Source organism: Nilaparvata lugens, chromosome 5 (assembly GCF_014356525.2).
Source record: "Nilaparvata lugens isolate BPH chromosome 5, ASM1435652v1, whole genome shotgun sequence".
Taxonomy (NCBI): domain Eukaryota; kingdom Metazoa; phylum Arthropoda; class Insecta; order Hemiptera; family Delphacidae; genus Nilaparvata; species Nilaparvata lugens.
The window spans coordinates 54994365-55011896 of record NC_052508.1 but is presented as its reverse complement, the minus strand read 5'-3'; the positions used below and the strand labels follow the sequence as shown (position 1 = coordinate 55011896).

At 32.2% G+C, this 17532-nt stretch overlaps 1 protein-coding gene across 4 annotated transcripts in view; it reads left to right on the top strand.

Moving 5' to 3' along the window:
- The window catches only part of LOC111043422 (synaptotagmin 1), an 81026-nt gene that overhangs the window by 58356 nt on the left and 5138 nt on the right, over positions 1-17532 (top strand). For 2 of the 4 annotated variants that reach the window (XM_039428800.1, XM_039428801.1), the window contains exons 8-10: positions 12877-12985; positions 14734-14867; positions 16824-17018. In XM_039428800.1, coding sequence (XP_039284734.1) covers positions 12877-12985; positions 14734-14867; positions 16824-17015 — 435 coding nt within the window. In that variant the 3' untranslated portion in view covers positions 17016-17018. Of the gene's footprint in view, positions 1-12867; positions 12986-14733; positions 14868-16823; positions 17019-17532 lie in introns of all 4 variants that reach the window. The other 2 variants (XM_022328380.2, XM_039428799.1) reach the window with 1 other exon arrangement.

The following is a 17532-nucleotide window of genomic DNA, read 5'->3' as shown; positions in this document are numbered from 1 at the left end:
TCAAGACTAACTTGCAATAAAACCAATGAAATTGAACTTTTTCTGCTATTCACAAGGTTTGTCACATATTTTTCTTGCATTTTCTTATTTTTCTTATGCATTGCTTCCATCTGCAGTGCTTGAATCATCGACCATTTCTGTCATCGCATGAGCTTTCATTTTAGTAGTTCATTGCTATTATTGATTTTCAATTTACTACTATTCTAATATAGAAAAGAGTTCAACTTTTTAATATCAATATCCATTTCATATTCGATGACATGTAGTGTGTTGGATACTACTTACACTTTATAATCTTCCTACAGAGATTGAGAGCTGTTTGCAATACTACTGTCTTGAAAAATTTATTAGGAACTTTTATACATTTTGCATTTTTCCTCATCACTAGCTTGTAATTTGTTCTTTATATTTTGATGATGTTGCATTTAATAATTCTAATTATTTCAGATATATATTGTTTCAAATGTTGGAAATTTGTACTTTTTAATTTAATACTTATCGCATGAAATTTAATATTCTGGGAATCTAACATTTGAGAAATCACAGACATTCAATTATTGTCCCAGTTGCACAAGAGCCTGTTGAATTTTGATCGTGATTAACTGTCATGAGAACCAATGAAAATCCTTCTCTGTTTGATTGGCTCTCGTGGAATTTAACCATGATTGGAAATCAACAGGCCTTCGTGCAACTGGGTTATTAGTCGTTGATTGAAACAAGTGAAACAATAGAACAATATTCACGTCTATACTAAATTATAGCTACTAAGACCTGACTTGATCTTCTATTATATATTCTCAATTCCATTTACTCTGAGTATTACATATTTGTAGGATGAGCTAGTTTTACATTTTCATTGAGATACATTGTTCTGAATATAACATGAATTTGATGGTAGAAGCTCATATCTTTGTATTATAAATCTTGAATCAACAATATGATTCACTCACGCGAAGAAAGGTTATTGCAAAAGACTTTTCTCAAGGTTTAACAAATACAGGCCTTGAAACATTTGTTCAAAAAATGCAGGTCTTGATTGGGATGATAATTTACTCAATTTTCAAGCTCATCTACAAGAAACGTACATAATTCAATACGATGGATTAGATTATGAATCATTTCAGCTCATGATTCATGAGAATAAATTTATTTGAAAATTGGCTTCACTCAAATATATGATACGTGCACAGTGATCAACTGATTAACGCCCAATATATTCTTCTTAAGAGGCTGCTGTCGAGAATAAATGTTGAGTGTTGAGAATCTCCACCCACTAAAAACACTTTGGATGAAAGATTATAGCTTGAATGAGTCTAGAAAACATTTCAAACATCATCTGTAAAAAAATATGATCTAGAAAACTCACTCAGATAACTATTTTACTCTGAAAAATAGCCTATTGTTGATTCAAGTATATCATTACTTTTTAATCCTGTTTCAAGTGGAACATATATTTTTCGCACATTTTAATAACAGTTAGCTAATAGGAGGATACCTGAAGATAATACTGAGACAATCATTAAGTATAATAAAGGCTTGCTAATGTTCATGTTGATGATTAATTGCCACATGCAGTAGGTACTAAGTATGCTGAGAGCATTTGGAATTTCCTTCTCACTTTTTACGAAATCGCTTAGCTGAAGAAGTATCCTATTAATAGATTTCCATTCACAAAACACTAGAATATTTCTAATGAGCAGTCATGTAGAATTGAGTACCTGAGTCGATATAGTTAAGTTGAGAGCTATTATAGTTTTACAGTCGAAAATAATTATCTTGGAATCAATTTGATAGTAGTTAATTCCACAAGAGAGTCAAACCGGTTTGATTTCAGCCTACCGTACATAATAGTGTATTTTGTCGAAATGTACCGTACTTTAGAGTATTTACGATATAATTCTACGTTTATAGTTCTAGAATACCAATAACATTTTGAAATTTACCCCAGCCTGATACAAATTAAATGGCTACTTGAATAAATTTTAATCTCCAACTTCCATTTTAACGGTAGCAACAATCAATGAGAAATCTAATAAAATAGAGTTTTCCATTTCTAAAAACTCCATCTTTCAAAGATAATAGAAGACATATTGGATATTGTTGCTCTCTGTTCGAATTCCATTATAAAGTCACTTTGGCTTCCTATTGAACTGACATTCTCTAAAATTAAGTCCTATGAAAACTTAATGACCTCAAGTGATAAGTATCAATGGAACAAATATAACGAATTTGAATCAGATCTATTTTGGATGTAATCACGTTATTTTATTCATCTTGATTTTTTCGATGGATATTTCATTGAAATGAATATTTCCCACTGTAGAATTGATCAGTATTTGAGAGAATTAGGCTGAAGCCTATAAATCAAAGATAACGGGAACAAATTATAAAATTTCCGAATTATTATTTGTTTTTTATCCATATTGGAGGTTTGACTCTCTTGTTCAAATGTTGATCCTAGAAAGCATATTATATTCCATCAATTGAACTACTTACGGTAATTCGACTGCATTTATACTCACAAGTAGGCCTATACTAATTTTTGAAAAATGAGTATTTCTAGCATGTAAAATGTAATTGATAAAAGTGATGACATCCAACTAGCGTTAAATTTAGTTAGCTGCGAGTTTCCACGAGAAAACTGACTGACATTCACACCATGAAACACTGACAAATATGGTGTGGGACAGCGAAAGAAACATGGTTAATAATAATATTTACTCTTGCACACTTTAATTCACTATTTCACTTTTGATATTTACTCTACTACCTATGGTTGATATTGAATATGGCGTCACTCTTCTTCTTCCTTTTAGTTTCACAAGACAATGCCGTTTATTATTCATGTTGTTTTCTGTTCTCTTTTTGTACTTCTTCGTTAACCGCTCTGCTTTGCGTTGCGTTGCGTCTGTGTAAATGGTTGATGGTTGGTTGTGACTGGACTCGGTCATGTGTGCATGCTGCTTCGTACGAACCTCACACGTAAGTACCTACCTCGGGAGTATCGACATCAACATTTCTAAATGTGCTCGGTGTGCTTGCAGACTTGGTGTGTGGCTGCTCTCATAGCCTGCCTCTCTGTGTGTTTGGTTTGACAATCGGTACACGTAGTGTGCATGTCGCTGTGTATTTGATGGACAGTTGCTTTGAAATGTTCCATGCGTTTTTGTACAGTTTCAGTTCTTCTTCGACTGAAAGTGCTTCACACAACCTATGTCTTCAACTCAGCACCGTTCACCAAATAAATACTAGTAATTGAGAGACACGACAAAGAGGAAGCAACTTCTACACCTTCAATTATGGACTCAATTAGAGAAACCTCTAGAACAATACATTCCAGTCTAGATACATAAGTTCCAGTCTAGGAACATAATTGTCTATACAATAGCCTGACATCGTTCTTTTTATTCATGTTATATTTCATCTCAAATCCCACATAACTCAAATCACTATCGCACGTAGAAATTACTGAATCTCAATTACGATATTCCAATTATCGATCTCCAATAGCAAATTGTAAACTCAAATGAATACGGTAATGTATAAACCAATTTTTACTTATTTGTTATCGTCAAAATTGAAAGCATTCACTTCATTCAAATGTATCAACTACACCCTTATGATGAACGATGCATTTAAAGTCACGAACGAATTTGTGTTTACCAAGCAGAGAACTTTCAATCTCCAACCAGCAAACCAGTCATAATACGGATGAGTTGAGTTCTCTAATAAGAGATGAAACGTTCCGATCCTATTCATGTCCGGTATTTGTGTGGGATGGAGGGGATGCTTTTATTTTAAACTTTAAAACATTAAGGGCCGGTTTCCGAGCTTGAGATTCAGCTAAGATCTAGACTTTAAACAGCTGGAGTCAGAATACTGGCTTTCCAAAACGAGGCGTAGTCGTAGCCCACGTTTAAATCAAATTTCGAAAAACTAGAAAATTGAACACAAAATAAAATAAAGAGAAAATAGTATCAAGTTTCAGCTATTTGAATTAGGTATTTAGGAATGTTTCATTTCGTCGAGGAAAAACGTTTCCGATTATTGAAATGAGAAAATAAAGATTATTATAAAAACTACGACTATGCTCCGTTTCGGAAAGCCAATTTTCTGACTCCAACTGTTTAAAGTCTGGAACTCAGCTAAATCCCGAGTTTGGAAATCGGCCCTAAAGGTGTTGTGGGCAATGAGACACTAAGAGCCCCCCCGTGTTGGGGTGATGAAAGGTTGAAATAAACGTTATTATAATATTCACATCTAAATCACATTACTGTCTTGATTGGTTCAGTGACACTCTCTCATTCTTCTTTTTCATTTCCACTTTAACTGGCACACTCAATGAAATTCTCTACCATACACCACAAACATTTCTCTAATACTGATTTTGAATCCTTTCCTGAATATTGATTGAAAATTGTTTTCAAGATAAGTTATAAAAGTATTTCAAAAGTAAATTACTTTGAGAAGGGAGAAAATTTGTTTGAAAACTCATTCTTTCACTAAACCTAATGGTTTATTGAGAATCACGTTTTGATTAACTTGAGCGAATTTTTATCATCTACAAACTATTAGGCTAGGCGCACACCAGTTAGTCAAGACAAGACAAGACATGATCAGACACGTTCAGTCACAATACTTCACATAGTTGCTTATGAAGACATGTCTAATTGCAATGACTGATCAGTGTGAGTTGCGTCATAAGCAACAATGTGAAGTATTTTGACTAAACGTATCTGATCATGTCTTGACTAACTGGTGTGTGCCTAGCCTTATAGTTTCTAAAGGGTTAAATAAACTTGACGTCAAAAACTATGAGCTCTACTAATCATAGGTACTATACAGGCCTGTGTACTTCTTGCCTGAGGCCACGAGTGCACATATAGGGTTGACGGCTATAATAGTACCCTATAGAAGAAAGGCTCTCATTCACATTCACTGTAAAACAATACAAAAAGAAGACACTACAAAAGTTAGTCACATATTCACTAACCTAGATTGGAAATATCAAACCCTTCATAATGACCGATGACAAATCAAATATATTAAGGGCACTCCAAATTATAAATATATAATCATATTTAAATATATAAAGGAAATTTAGACGTTAAGAGTTTCTTCTTGCAAGAAAATCAGCACGAAATAGTTTTTCTTAATTTCAAAGCTTCAAAGATCTATGCAGATGTCATTCCTGCATATTACATATTCAAAAATTTATTTTCCACACATGCAGGCCTTTTTCCATAAGAGACGGCAAAATGAGCCGCTAAGATATGAGCTCAAGATCAGATAATTATGAGCCAAGCAAGCTAAGCCCAGCTCAAGAATAGTGTAAAGATATATACCATCCTTGAGCACAGCTTGCATGGGACTCTATTCCTGAGTTGAGAACACCTTAAAACACGTATGCAGCAGCACCAAGTAGAGTGATCTCAAGACTGAGAGACGAAATGCATTCTCCAAACTATAGGATCTGACTCAATAGGTCACAAATTCTGCTCGGTACTTTTGCTGTAATTTATGATGGATTTCATATTTGTTCTCCAAAACTAAACAACTGATACCGTCAGAAATTCCAAACACCTCCTTACTAGAAATGCCAACTTACATTCACATTATGGGTGGCGCACGATATATCAACAGTTTTTCAGGTTTTTCAGGAAGGTATCAATGTTCTAAATTGGCAAACACGATAGCATGGCAATTGGTTCCTTCTTAACCAAATTATTCCTTTGTTTAGAATATAGTTGAAAGTAGTTCCAAGACAGACAACGAGAGAAAACTATTTGAAATAAAGAAGCTAAATTGAAGAAAAATACTATCTGTTAATCTGTTAAATAGCAAGTGAAGATTGTTTTAATCTTCAAAGAAACAAGAGTGTGGTGTGATTGAATCCCTGCTTTTTTCCCCTAAGGGATTTCACAGATGAGAGATCTTCATTTAACATATCAATGGGTTATTAGCTAATGCTGTTCATTGAAGCATGTGAAGGTGCGTACAAACTTATACGCCAGGAACACACGTATTTCACTTTTCATCAGCTGATTCTATGCTTATCATATCTGTATTCGTACAGAAAAAATAAGATACATATATGATAAGCATGATAAAAAGTGAAATGCGCTTGTTCGTGACGCGTAAGTCTGTAAGCACCTTTAAGCTGGGTTTTTGTTTGTGCGTGAATGCCGTAGTCGACCACGAAAGGGTGAGGATCTCAGATTGGGTACATTTAAATTTGTCTGAATAACCTAAAAGATTATGTTCAATTATGTTCTAATGGGGGTGGTTGAGTTCATAATGTTTTATACTTTTAAATGGCAATATTTTGATATTATTAGAAATGTTTTGATTATTAAAAAATAAACACAAATAATGAAAAGTTATTTGATCAGCAGTTTTAGCACACTTGAAATTTGGACAATATGAATGTCAACAATGCTTGTCGTCGTCGACTGCGGAGCTATGGGTCTCTGAGTGATTATGCATTCGTGTATTGGAACATTTGCTAAATGGGGAGATTCCTACATTGATGATCACATTTTTAGAAAGGCTAATTCAACATAGTTCATGGACTATTATAAACTTTGAACGAGGAACATAAACTATAGTTCCCATGTATAATAGACTTGTTCTACCTCATATTATATTGTATTTTCGCGCGTCACCCTTATCACAACGGATAGATGAAAAACCAAATCACACATCGAAGTCTACTTAAAAAGTTTAAACGTCTTATTATCACCAACATCAAGGTGTAGAGAGCATATTATACTGCATGAAACGCATGATGTCTTATTGTAGTATGTTTCATTGTTATTACAAACACTATTCCAAAGTATCTGCATGTGTTCAATTGACATTCAACCCTTGCAAAATACTTCCTCAATAAACAGTCCAAGACCAACATATCTGTAGCCCACAATTTTGCAGAAAGATACAATAGAACGAAATACTCACACTAATACAAACCAATGCCGGAGTACCCACACTAAGCTTTCTTTCTACATTTTTCTCCAATTCTTCAGTTAAACTGTTCTCAGTTAAGTGGAATATAATAATGATACAAAGAATAACATTAAAAATAATATGAAATGAAAAAACCGGTTCAATGTAGGGTTTTCCACTGAAAACCTTTATTATTATTTATTGAATCGTGTTCTTTTTATTTCTCTCGATTCTTATCTATCCAAATCCGAGGAAAAATAACAAAGTAGATTATAAAAACTTTAGACAAATTCCACGAACAATAAAATTGAAAAAATATGGTTCTCATTGATTTGACTTTATGACTCGTTATTCTGACTTCAATTGACAGTTGAAATGGATGAATTATCGCAGGCTTAATATAAATAGTAGATTGATTAGAAAAACCATATTTCAAATAAACTTTGATAGATTTTTCTCCAAAATTAATAGGAATACTCAAGGGAGGGATAGAGTATACTTACAAAAAAAGAGCTGGTAACTAGTAACGCGTATTTAAATTTTAAATCATTCGTTAAAAAGAAGCAAATACCTCTAAATCAGTCATTCAGAGGTATATAAGACGAGGAATATAGTAAAATCAATATAGGAGCTACTGAGCTATGTTAACCAGTATAGGCGAAATCAACTATTTCGCCTCTTGTTTTATAAGAAATATGAAAAAAAAATATTTCCAATAGCTACACCATTTTAACTAGTTATGAGTATTTAAATTTTAAATCATTCGTAAAAAAGAAGCAAATACGTTATTCAATAGTAGTCTCCTCTAAGCTTTGGTAGAACAGTGTTGTTTGATAGTACAATAGAAACTCATACCTATATCAGAATAATAATAACTCACATCATCATTATTGATAAGGAGCTTACCGGTTTGGTATCAAATGTGCCTAAAAATTATATATAGATCTGATCCAAACTGATCATAGAACAAATCTTAAGTAGGTAGCAAAAAACATTTTGAGAAACCTCTTCCCATCTTCATAGCTTCAAATCATGTTTCATTAAAAATAGCATATTAATCCTTTTAAACTTTTCCAATCATTTAGTATTTTGTACATACATAAAGTTTGCATTGGAACTTTTGCTTTTTCTTTGAATTATTTTTTTCCTCCATAGCCGTTCATATAACCAGGTACCGTACGCTTCTTCTTGAAACGGTAAGTTTTCAAAAATTCATAACTTTCAATTTTCTGCTTGAGGTACAATTACGAGTATTTACGAGTATACTATGGATTTATTTTGAATTTCCCATCTAAAGTTTCGTATTAAAAACCTTCATGAAAACTTTCAACCACTATTCAGTAACATTTCAATATTGAATTATTATTCTCAAAACTATTCATTATTCCAGTACCTGATAAAGCTAAAACATTTTCTACCATGGAACTGAAGCAAAAATAGTTAGGCTCGTGCTATTGAGTCATAATCAAAAATTATGTTTTCCTTGAATTATTACTTCGAATGAAGTAGAATTATTCATGAATTATTTTTCTATAACATATAGAAAGTAATTTTCCAGCTCTCTGTATCGAAATTCACTTAGGTGTGAGCCATTCTTAGTGCTAATTCAGATTGAATAAGGCCCATTTTATTCCATCGTTTTCATACAGTGATAGATCAATATGGAGTATAAAGTCAATTTTTAAATAAATCAAATCAACCATATCCTAATCCGAAAAATACGAAAAAGTATTAGAAGCGTAGCGTTGAAATTTCCTTGGTTTTTAAACGTTAGTCTGTCAATCTTCTTGGAGTAGGTGGAAATAGTAATGATATACTATTTCTCAAGATAGATAGATTTATCCACCTACCTTGACTATTTTTCACTTCTTCTGAAGCGTCTGTGATTAAATAAATAGCTTGGAGAACAGGAAAACAGTTTATTATCATACATACTATTATACTAATATAAATATTCTCCGCTTAGCCTAAATCTACGGATACATGCAATAAAAGTATTAGAAAATGCTTTGTTAGGCTTGAGACATGTATAATTTTAATTTCATATTCATCTTTGATAAATTGAACTATTTCTTTTAACAATAATTATTGAAATTAGCAATAAACAACTGGATTGCAATATCATTAAATACACACATAAGAAAGAAAAAAATGTCCGTATAATAATAATATTTATGATTAGATCAATCTGATAATATTAAACAAAATTCATTTGAAAATAGTAACACATTAATATAACTCCCCACAAACAAAATGTCGGCACAACACTAATAAAACACAACACTGTGTAATATATCACCTCGCAGTTTGAAAATTACCAAAACCATCGTGTTCTGAAAAATCAATGTCAAACTGAAATCTCACCATCTGTATTATTAGTAGACCTAAAATTATTAAAAAACTACACCCAGCATGTTGAAGTGCCTTGTTAGATATTGGAAACAAGGACTGTAAACTGTCAAAAATCCCTAGATGGATCCCATGCCACCCTCGAAACCTCTTCTGTAAATAAACCGAAACTGAAACACCCTGGACATAGGAATGTGTCCGTCCGCTTATTGCAGCATAACATGGATACTGTAACGCTTCCATGTTCCTATATTACTAATGCTATCGTTATCTAGGCAAAACAGTGTGGTTTATTTTGAGTTCTTATCAAGATATCCTGAATATTCTGATACCTCAGACAATGATGGGTAAAGAATCTTTCATTCGAATGAAATGTTTGTAATTAGGCAAATAGATCGGGATGTTTTGAAAATGTTTGTAGACGTTTAATTTTATTTGATGTGTAACTGGTGTTTGGTGTTGTAAAATAACTGTGATTAATTTAGGTAGCAGTTTAAATGTCGATGTGACTGTCTTCGTTCTAGAATTGTGTTGCTTCAATAGAAGTAAGCTGGCTATTTAGAAGTCCTTTGAAAGTATCGAAGGACAACTATATCTAGGATTTGTTTGTGTCTGATTGCAAATGTTTTCTTTTACAGCAATTTTCTGTCAATTTTGAAAATGCGTTCATAAACAAGCATTTCATTTACAGTGAAAACCAATGTTGTATGTTTTATTGTTATAAAGTCAATAACTCATATTCATCAGGAATGACATAATTGATTATTTCGATGTAGACACTGGAAATTGTATTTGCTTCCATAGAATTCTTTTTCCAGCTGCTCAATCTTTAACGATCAACCAACTCGATGAAAATTTGTTGAATTTTTTCATTTTTTTCTAAACAATCTTGCATTTCAACAAAATAGATTAGTTTCTGATTGCTGTGAAAGTGTATTGTATTGTTTATTTTATAAATAAAATTATTGATGTGTGTGATATTTGTGTAAGCATAATATAGTGATCGACTTATATTGATGAACTGCATTTCATTTGTAAAAATTTGAAAATATTGGGTTTGTTATTTGAGCTCATCCATTCAATTATATACCAAGCTACCCGATTTGGATGTAGCCTGTCGTACAACAATACTGAGTCGTGATAGGCTTATCCACAAAATATCATGAAATCAGTCGATATTTTTCAGGAATGATAGTTTAGCCAGATACCACTGTGCTCAAAAACATAACTTCTCATAACATAAAACATAGCTTCCAAGCATATATATATATATATATCGCACTTTCTGAATTTTCAAGAAAACATTATATTTCGATATAGCCAGATTTATGAACTCCACTAATGAACTTTTCACCTAAAAGTGAAACTCGAATAAATGAACATCCGATTTTGTGTCATCAGAAAAGTGATGGATGATTTGAATAAATTAGCAACTTCAAATCAATCTAATATGTTTGTTGTTCAAATCAATCAAACTATATGTTTCAAAAAACATTTCATTTGTATTAATTTTGAACCTGTATCGAGTGAAACATCATAACTTATATTCTTGAACTGAGAGTTTTTGAAACACTTCTCCGAATAATTGACCAGGAAAATGTACAATAAAACTTGATTTGATTTTATAATTCCTTAATCAATTTAGTCATTTTGAACCTGTATCGAGTGAAACATCATAAATATATTCTTAAACTGAGAGTTTCCTAAACACTTCTCCGAATAATTGATCAGGAAAATGCACAATTGAAGTTGATTTGATTTTATAATCTCTTAATCAATTTAGTCATATTCGATGAGTAATTAAAATCAATAAAAAATATCAAACGAAAATATCTTAAATAAGAGATAACAATCCACTGTATTAAACAATAATTGTATTACTACGTGAAGTAATTTTTTATATATTTGTCTGTTCTCACTTGATTTTTCATAATGTTGTTTCATGTTACATACACTGGATCGCATATTCTCTATCAAAATCACACTAACACATTCAAACAATAATTATACAATTGGTGAGGAAGTGGGATAAATCTGGTATTACAAAACTTCTTTCAATTTATTCATATTTTCTTACTGATTTTTTTATCATCTGCGTAATCGATAAAGATAGAATATAATTATTTATAATGGCAAAACTTTTCTTTTGAAATATGTTGCAGCTCTTATATTTTATGTAAATGATATTTGTGAGTTTGTGAATTCTTATCATAACTGCTATTATACAGTATTTTAATTCATTGTACATACAGGTATGCCTACTGTACATAGAAACTATTTTTCAGCCTCAAATTATGCAAAAATAACTTTCATCATTCCAAATATATCAGCAAAATTATCAAAGTGAGGTACCGCACTTATCCGGCACTCTTCAATATTATTGTGGAAGCAATAAAGAGGAATTATGATAAAGTCATGTCAAAGAGAAACAATAGCGTAATGCTATCGTTTCTCTATGGACATGTCTTCATATTTTCACTCCCACATCTGACAAAAACCCCTGATTAAGAAAAATAATTGTAGCCATATTATTCAGATTAATAATCATTAGAATGTGTGCACATATACGAATAGAGGTTTTATCAGATTACTACAGTTGCTACAACAATAATATAAGTTTTGTCTCTTCAATGCAGTAATATATTTTTTCTAGTTTTCGTGTACATAATTCCTTATTATTCAATTTTCATAGATATATTTTAATATTTGAAGTAATAAAACTACCAAACTTTTAAAGCTTTGTTGTGTATCTTAAATTGAATCGATTTAATTATTCCTTCTCAACCATAAGCTTTTAGGTACTTCCCTTGCAGTTTCTTTTAATAGTTATTGTGTAAACAAATGAAGAATCCATGTTATCACTCTTGATATTTGATCATCTCGACCCGAAATATTATTTCCATCTTCGTCAATTCAATGCTCCAATGAGAATAAACTTCCGACTTAATACGATATAATAAAGTTTTATTAGTATTAATTTTAATTCATTGAATATCGGAATTCTCAAGCAATAATGCCAGTATGGTTTCTCACTTCTTACAACTGAATGGTAGATTCCATACAACTCGAAACTGCTCATATAATAATTATTATTTTTACTTTAAACTGGGTAATTGGAAAAACTTTTTTGTTTGTTCATTATCAAATTTTTCAATTGAAGTAAAATTCAGTAGGCTGAGTTATATGAAAGTGTACCGAAAATTAAATATGAGTCTGAGTTACACATTATAGCCAACACTACCGGTACAGTATAAAACGGAAATTTACTCTTCGATAGCTAGTAGCCTATGTAGAGTACCGGTATACTTACTAGTACAAGTATTGTAACGCTATTTCAACTTACTTCTTTGTAACTTATTATTTGAGCTGAAAAACATGAAGCTTATCTCTATAAAGATTATTCATTCTCTAATATATTCTTGTAAAATGTAAAAAATTGAATTCTAGGTGGAGCAAGCTGTACATTTCTGTTTGCTTCTTATTGTGATTATACGGTACTCTTCCTAATGTAATTTGGCTTTGAGCTTCCAATGCACATAATAATGACCATCTCTTCAATATTCTCATTCATAGGAAAATAAGTTGGGAGACATATGCTTTTCGCTGCGTTACGTGCCAACTGCTGGAAAACTGACCGTTGTTATCCTGGAAGCTAAGAACCTGAAGAAGATGGACGTTGGTGGACTTTCAGGTAAAATAGACCCGCTGTTGAACAAAGTAATTTTTTGTTCACAAGTAAGTGTAAGTCTAAAGATTCATTTAAAATTGCAGTTAACCAACTGCTGGAATATTATAACTATATAATAATTACTTCAAATATCCAATGAAAGCTATAATAAATAGAAATATGGACTTCTGTTACTGCAAATATTGACTAGATAACTGAATAGCAGAAGGAAATATGAAGAATGAATCTGTCCAAAAAGTTTGCCCAGACCGGGAATCAATATATATACCTCTCCGTTGGGTATTTGAAATGAGTATTATCCAGTAATAAGTGTAAAGTCATTTTTCTTGAATAACTGAAGCCTCATAAAATGAATGTAATTTGATAATGGAATAATACTCCAATACAATAAAATAGGACTACAGAACAGATGTCTACCAAACTTAAGGAAGGTTGACTAAGTAACAGAATTGACTGAGTTTTCACTAAGTTGGCTAAAAATATTATCAAGTTCCAATGCATATTGTAGACAAGCTTGCTGGTGGTTATATGCGTTTGATAATGTTCTATCATTGTAACACTGTTAGCTGCATTAGAGGTGTAATGAGGAAGGCGAGTCTTCAGTAGAATCAACAGTTTCTAGTGAAAAATGTTTGAATATTTCAATTAGGCACTGAAACATTTGGCTACTGTATAATTAAAGAGACTTTGGATTTGTTTATCGATTTTGAAAAACGAATACAATAGAAAACAATATGTAGATGACTTATTCATCATACAGAATTACATTTTAATTACATTACCGTAGTAATTTAACTAATAATTAAAAAACTCAACTAGGTAGTAGTTGGAGTGTTCATCCATGCACTTGTTGAAATAAGATATGATTTTCACGGTGAAAAATTGGAATGGTTAATTGAATCTAATCCAGAAACAGTATTATAATATTGTGAAGTCTCTCTATTGAACTCTGAACTCATCAGAAGAAAATCCTATTGAAATATCTATAATTCTGTTCTGAATAGTGAGTTGTGTTTTTTCTGGCTCCAAATTTTGTCAAATTACGCAAAAATGTTCCAATTAATGGTGATTTGAGTGTGATATTTTTGTTTTTTTTTTTTTTGTTTTTAACCATCAAAATTTAAAATTCTTAGTTTTCGTATTTTTTTAGTGAAAATGGACTAAATTTTAGAAAAGTGAAACCATAACCCTACCTTGGACTTTTAAAATGTTATCTAAATTTGGGAGAAAAATGGTACAAGGAGTATCCTTAGTTTTTCTCTTCCAATCAGTGCTACTTTGTAAAAATTATAAATAAATAAATCTACAGTATCAAGGGATCAAAGGAAAAGAGTTGATATTTTGTGAATACATTCATTGCTTATTACAGCTTGTGGAACTATTACTAAAGATCATTATTCTGGAGAAATCCTGTAAGCTAGATCTTCTATGACTCTATGATTCTATGACTATAGAAAATCCACGTCGTACTCTGACGCCACATATAAGCAACGCCTATTGGAGTATTCTACTATCACATTTATTTTCTGAGATACCGGTCACTGATTTAGACCAAATTTAGGAAATGAGCATAGGTTTTCATGAGATAAGAATGAATTAAAAATGGGTACTGCCCATTCTCATAACATAATTTGGGTTCCTAATATAGAACAAATAAGACCATTTACCTTTGGTTTTAATATAAGATTCCAATCATTCAGGAAAGAGAGTGATGATTTTTTCATAATGGAGAATATTTATTTGTTTTACAGATCCGTATGTGAAGATTGCCCTGATGCAGAATGGAAAGAGACTGAAGAAGAAGAAGACTAGCATCAAGAAATGCACCCTCAACCCGTACTACAATGAATCATTCTCTTTTGAAGTACCATTCGAACAGATACAGGTATATATGATCAATACAACTCTTTTAATATATGCAGATATATAATATGTAAGTATTTTTCCAAAAAGGCTAAAAAATTGCCATAAAATTGAAGCTCTATAAGGCATTTTTGCACAATAATATTATAAGCACGAAGTGACGATATATGAATTATACCTACCTACAAAATTGAGTGAGATGTTAAGTAAGATGATCATAAATATACCGCGGTAGTATATATATGGAACGAGACTATAAAATTGAGGGAAATTGAGCATTAATAAATAGAGCTACCGGTCACCAACACACAACTTGTAATCTTATCCATAAACAATAAGGTCACCAACACAAATCTTGTGATTTTATTTCAAAAACTACAAGGTGAGGTACTCTACATTCAGTACAATTTTGTAGTAGGTACCATAGAATAACAATAGATAAAACTGTATTATTCAAATACTGAATAGGTATATTACCGGTTTATTACCGTACTGTATTTTTTCTGATTTTCTCTAAGGTAGTACCTAACACGTCAACTCTATAAATGTATATAGCCCACTGTGTATATCAGCATCTGTATATGACATGGAGAACGCTTCAATGACAAATATTATTCTGTTAAGTTTGCTTCAGAGTAAATATTTAAATATACTTACTTCAGTTGAAATAAATTCTACATTTTCAAATCCATATAATTTGAGCCAAACTTGAGTTTGAATGCACTAAAGGCATCATCATCAGTGGTCAGACCTTGATCACCTCAGTGGTCAATGCATGCCTTAGTGCATTCAAACTTGAATTTGGCTCAATAATTAAATTATATGTATTTGACAATATCGCTTTTTTCACCTTAATATGGAGAAATTCTACAATATCTCTGTTCATAGTTTAAATTTTATGTTGTTACTTATATGATTGAGAATGGCTTAAACTTGAGCCTCTGATGATGCCTCTCTGGTGGGGTTTAGCTCTATTTATATCTATTATTATTTCAACTTGATCATTTACTTATCATTGAAAATCAAAAAGTTCAAGTATAGGACTATTATAGGGCCTATATCTTTCTAATGAAGTCTTATTTACTAACAAAAAGTAAAAGTAAACTAATGCACATAACTAACTGACCGATTAATATATATATAAGGTGATTCAACTGGAATTGCTTCTACTAAAATAAAAAAATAGAAAATGTTTTATATTCTTTATATAACATTTTCTATTTCTTTAAATAGTTAAGCAACTCCAGTTGAACCACCTTATATATTAATCGGTCGTCAGTTAGTTATGTGCATTAGTTTACTTTTATTTTTCTATATAAAAGCGAAATGGCATTCACTCACTGACTGACTGACTGACTGACTCACTCACTCACTCGCAGAACTAAAAATCTACCGGACCAAAAACGTTCAAATTTGTTAGGTATGTTCAGTTGGCCCTTCAGAGGCGCACTAAGAAATCTTTTGGCAATATTTTAACTCTAAGGGTGGTTTTTAAGGGTTTAAAGTTCGTCTTTTAGCATTTATATTCTTCTTATTCTCTTAATTATAATTGAAAAATGTCCATACCATATGTTAATATAGAACTATAATCTAGAGAGAGTACCTCTTCGAAACAGTTGTTAACTGGTAACTAAATTAATAATTTTGTCAGGTTGGCAAGTTGAGTTTGACTTTGTGAGGTTGGGACCAAGATTGAAATGCATTTATCGCGGAAAAAATTGATTGGGCACTGCTACTTCAATCAGAGCTATTCCTGGGAATATTATATTACTAACCGACTGGATCGTCCTACAAATGAAAAATGCAGACGAGCGAAGCGAGCCTGCTGATCTCATTCTTGGACGATCCAGTCGGGGGTCCAGGGGGGCGGAGCCCCCTGGCTAGACAGATATGGCGAGCGAAGCGAGCTTGACGGCTAGTTGTTAATAAACTAAAGTTCAATTATTAACAGATGGTTGTTGTGTTATTGCAATTGTAGAAGGTGCAGCTGGTGGTGACAGTGGTGGACTACGATAGGATTGGCACCTCGGAGCCGATCGGCAAAGTGGTGCTGGGTTACAACGCAAGTGGCACTGAGCTGCGTCATTGGTCCGACATGCTCGCCTCTCCCCGCCGGCCCATCGCCCAGTGGCACACTCTCAAGGATCCCGAGGATGACAAGAAAGACTAAACGGTGAGTACACCTCAATCATATTAACCTAGTGAAATATTGGCCCATATGAATAAAACCAGAGCAAATGCTCATGAGCAAGAGCATGGAGCATAGGGTTTTGCTCATGAGCAAAAGGTAGAAGCAAAAGCATTTGCTCATTTTTATATGAATAAGCTTTACCTTATACTCTTACCTTATGCTTCTAAACTCTGGAGCAAATGCTCACGTATTTTAGAGATTTTTCATCAGCTGATTCGCTTTTGTAGCCTTACTATGTTTTTATAGCTCACGGAAGCGCTAAATATGCAAGTAGGGTGCACCGCTTGTGTTTGCGTCGTCTGCTCTGTTTTCTATTTATGAATAAAGTTTTAGGCTAGTTGAGTTTAGAATTTTGAAATAATAGCGTGAAAAAATGTCATCTCTATAACAATCTTCAGCATATTCTTATAATATCAATAGCCTTCTTATTATCGTCCACACTCTCATCTTCTTAAATGCCTATCTCCTATTTTGTGTTGGCTATCTTTATCTTTTT